The sequence below is a fragment of the Aphis gossypii genome, unplaced genomic scaffold (assembly GCF_020184175.1).
Source record: "Aphis gossypii isolate Hap1 unplaced genomic scaffold, ASM2018417v2 Contig00460_ERROPOS81933, whole genome shotgun sequence".
In the NCBI taxonomy this organism is placed as follows: Eukaryota; Metazoa; Arthropoda; class Insecta; order Hemiptera; family Aphididae; genus Aphis; species Aphis gossypii.
Window position 1 is genome coordinate 78,522 of NW_026083116.1, and position 3,412 is coordinate 81,933.

A 3,412-nucleotide genomic window follows, 5' to 3' on the forward strand; every position below is an offset into this window, starting at 1 on the left:
CCAACTACTATCCTGTTCGTGCATTGGTCTGTCCAATTATATAATGCTTTTATGGCTGTCTCTGTAGATCTTCCGGAGACGTATCCATGTTGCTGGCCTATTTCGTTCAGTCCAGTTTCTTTTTCTAGTCTTAAGGTGATTAGAGACTCCAATGCCTTACCCAGAGTTGGTAACAGACTGATGGGTCTGTACGACCCCGTAAGGAGTGGGTTTTTCCCTTTACCTTTAGGAATGATTACCAAGCATGCGTTCTTCCAGCAGTTAGGAAACTTAGCTGTCCTTAGACAGTTATCGTATAGATCCGTTATGGAGTCTGAGATGACTGGCCATGCAACTCTGAGCATCTTGGCAGTTATGCCATCCAGACCAGGTGCTCTACCCGGCTTCATTTTCCATATGGCTTCTTTGACTTCCTGTTCATTAGTGCTATCAGCAGGTGTGTTATCTGCCTGATGATCATAAGGCACGAACGCTGGTGTGCTCTGATCCTCGGGCAGATATGCCTCGAGAAATGTATCCAGCGTATCTTTCAGATCGGTGGTATAGGAACCGGTGCTGGTCTTTACCGTAGTGGGCATTGGATTTTTCCGAGAGCCACTTTTAGCCCATTTAAAGGCTTTACCCCAGTGGTTAACATTCATGTCTGCACTGAACTCACGCCATGAGCTCATCTTAGCGAGTCTTATTTTGTGAAGGTGTTGGTTTCTTTGGCGTTGGTAGGCCTGTCTGTTTGTATCAGGGAGGCCTTCTCGCCTTGCTCTTTGTAACGATCTTTTCGACTCTGTGAGTTCGTCTGTCCACCATGGGGGTGTAATTATTCCAGATTTAGCTCTGCCACGCGTAGGCATGGAGAACTTGGCTGCTTGAACAATTGCCTTTGTTAGGCTGCTAGCAATTTCATCTACAGAGTTGCCCTGAATATGTGTCTTTAGACCCACAAGTGTAAGTCTAAACTTGTCCCAGTCCGCTTTATCCGTGTTAAACCTTGTGCCGGGGTTTTCAGTTTTCCTCTTAGGTCTTTTGAGGTTCAAAGTGAATTCCAATGTCCTGTGGTCACTGTCTGTCCTGTCGGTCACGGTCCAGCCTCTTATTGATCCGTAGATCGAGGTACTGGCCAGTGTGATGTCTATATTTGACTCACCCATTTCGTGCCTTTTATAGGTCTTTAGATCTTGAGGGGTGTTAAGAATGCGGAGTCCCTGATCGTCGATCAGTTCCTCAATTATCTTTCCCCTTGTGTTGGTAGTGTCATTATGCCATCTTGTCGAATGGCCGTTGCAATCAGCACCAATAAGTAGGCGTCTGTTTGCCAAGCTGATGTTCGTTAGTAGTTCGGTGAACATGGTTGTGGGCTTGTTATATCTAAAGTAGGCCGAGACTATCACCAGGTCGTCTCTGTTGAGTCCGATGCCAATTCTGGCTGCCGCAACATAGCGAGTTGTGAATTGGCCTAGTTTTATCGCTTTGATTTTATTATTCATAATGATTATGGCGGCTTCCGGATTATCATCAGACAAAATCTGACGGCAGCCCTCGAAGCCCGTTGCATAACCATTGATTATAAGTGGATCTTGGACGAGTATTATGTCGATCTTGTCTTTCATACAGATGTCCCTCAGTTGTTCGGAGGCGATCATCTGTTTGTTTAAGTTGACCTGAATAATCTTCAGGCCATTCATTGTTGTACTTCATCTGAAGTTCCTTCCATTAGCGGTTGACCGAAGTCGGTTCGCTTCGCGAGGCGCTTCAGAGCTGCGATCTTGGCAGGACAGCTGTCGCTAGATGCCTTGTGTTTGCCTTTGCAGTTGCTGCATTTGTACTCTTTGATCTGACATGTGCGGCTGTCGTGATTTCCAGCACAATTCCGACATGTTTGATCTTCCTCTCGGCAGTTCTTGGCCGTATGTCCATATTTCTGGCATTTGAAGCACTGTGAGACCGAGTGGTTCAGACTCAGGGTGCTGCGTATGCCTCTAATGTAAGCCTTCTTCGAAGGATCTCGGGACTGACTTCAAGGACGAGGTCGTTGACTGTTCCTGATCTGGGCCCGGAATGATAAGCCACTCTGATGTCCCGTGCGTCAGTATCGGTTAACCCTAACTCTGGGTTACACTCTAGCAATTCTTGGATCACTTCCTCATCCGAGAGACTGCTGTCTAGGCCTTTTAGAATCAAGCGTGGCCTTCTCGGAATAATTTCCGAGACCAGTTCAATTCCTCTAAGTATGTCTTCTGTATCCTTATTGTCCGGACCAGTATGGTCGGACCTTTCGTGCGGCTTTTGTGAACCGCCAGTCGTGGGTTCTTCATTTTGCCCCTTAGAACAACCCAGAAGCTTTTCCAAAGCTTTGGGTAGTCTTCGGAGCCCGCCGAATCTTTTAATATAAACCTAGGCATAGCCGGTGGTTTTCTCATCGTATTGAGATCTATATTTGACTTTGTTTTAATTTTGTTTTTGTTTTTCCTTCCGACTTCCTGGAAGGTGTCTTCCCTAGTAGCCTGTCGGACTTCATTCGGCGCTGTATTTGGTATTGGCGCCTTTGTTTGTTTCGGCTTAGAGCCTTTCGACTTTTGTTTATTGGTCGTCTTTTTTCCAGGCCTCCCTTCGTGAACGCTTACCCTTACGGGTTCGGCGTTAGATTTACGCTGGGTTACGCTTGCATAAGACGTGCCTTCGTTTGCTGGTTGTGCGTTAGACTATTAACAAATTGTGCGTTCTTAGGCCCATGTTCTAAATGATTTTTTATAATAGGATCGTATCGTTTAAGTAGATCTACGATTTCTAAAAATAGTCCTTTATTCACACTATCTTCATGCTCAAGATGTCCTCTGAATGAACTTCTGCTTTTGGTTAATACAACTATAACATCAATCAAACGTTTGATAATTTCTCGGTTTTCTAAACGTATTTTTTCACGAGTTGCTAATGTGATTTCTTTTTGTTTATCCAACTGAACATCAATGGGAATTCCTTTTTTCAAATGTTCCCACGACATTACACTATCAATATGACATTGTGACTTTTCGTGTAGTCTAAAAGCTTCAGTGGCACCTTTCCAATTAGTGAAACCTTTCTTTATAAACGATTGATCGATATGACCTTTTTTAATTATATTATTCGAAGAGAATGCTCGACAACAAAAACAAAATGCTGCGTTTATACTTTCACTGTATTCTAACCATTTAAAAGTTTCGTACCATGATTTTTGAAAAGAACGAAATCGATCCCCGAATTTTACTCTTGGATAAAGAGATAAGTGGACTTGACAGGGCCCTTTGAGTAATTTTGAGTGTCTTTCTAAACGATCAGATGGTAATGGTAAAGCTGGGTCATTATGTTCGATGAAAACTGTTTGCAATTTCAAATTTTCGGATTGTAAATTATCAGAGGGCAATGCAATTGCTGTGGTATT

The 3,412-nt window shown here is 43.7% G+C and overlaps 1 protein-coding gene across 1 annotated transcript; it reads right to left on the bottom strand.

Moving 5' to 3' along the window:
- Window positions 1–2,650: 2,650 nt before the first annotated feature.
- On the bottom strand, window positions 2,651–3,348 carry LOC126554287 (zinc finger MYM-type protein 1-like; the record flags this gene model as incomplete). The annotated part of the gene is made up of 1 exon (XM_050209374.1): window positions 2,651–3,348. A coding segment is annotated over one exon (698 nt), but the record flags the coding sequence as incomplete, so codon positions are not given.
- Between the last annotated feature and the right edge of the window lie 64 nt (window positions 3,349–3,412).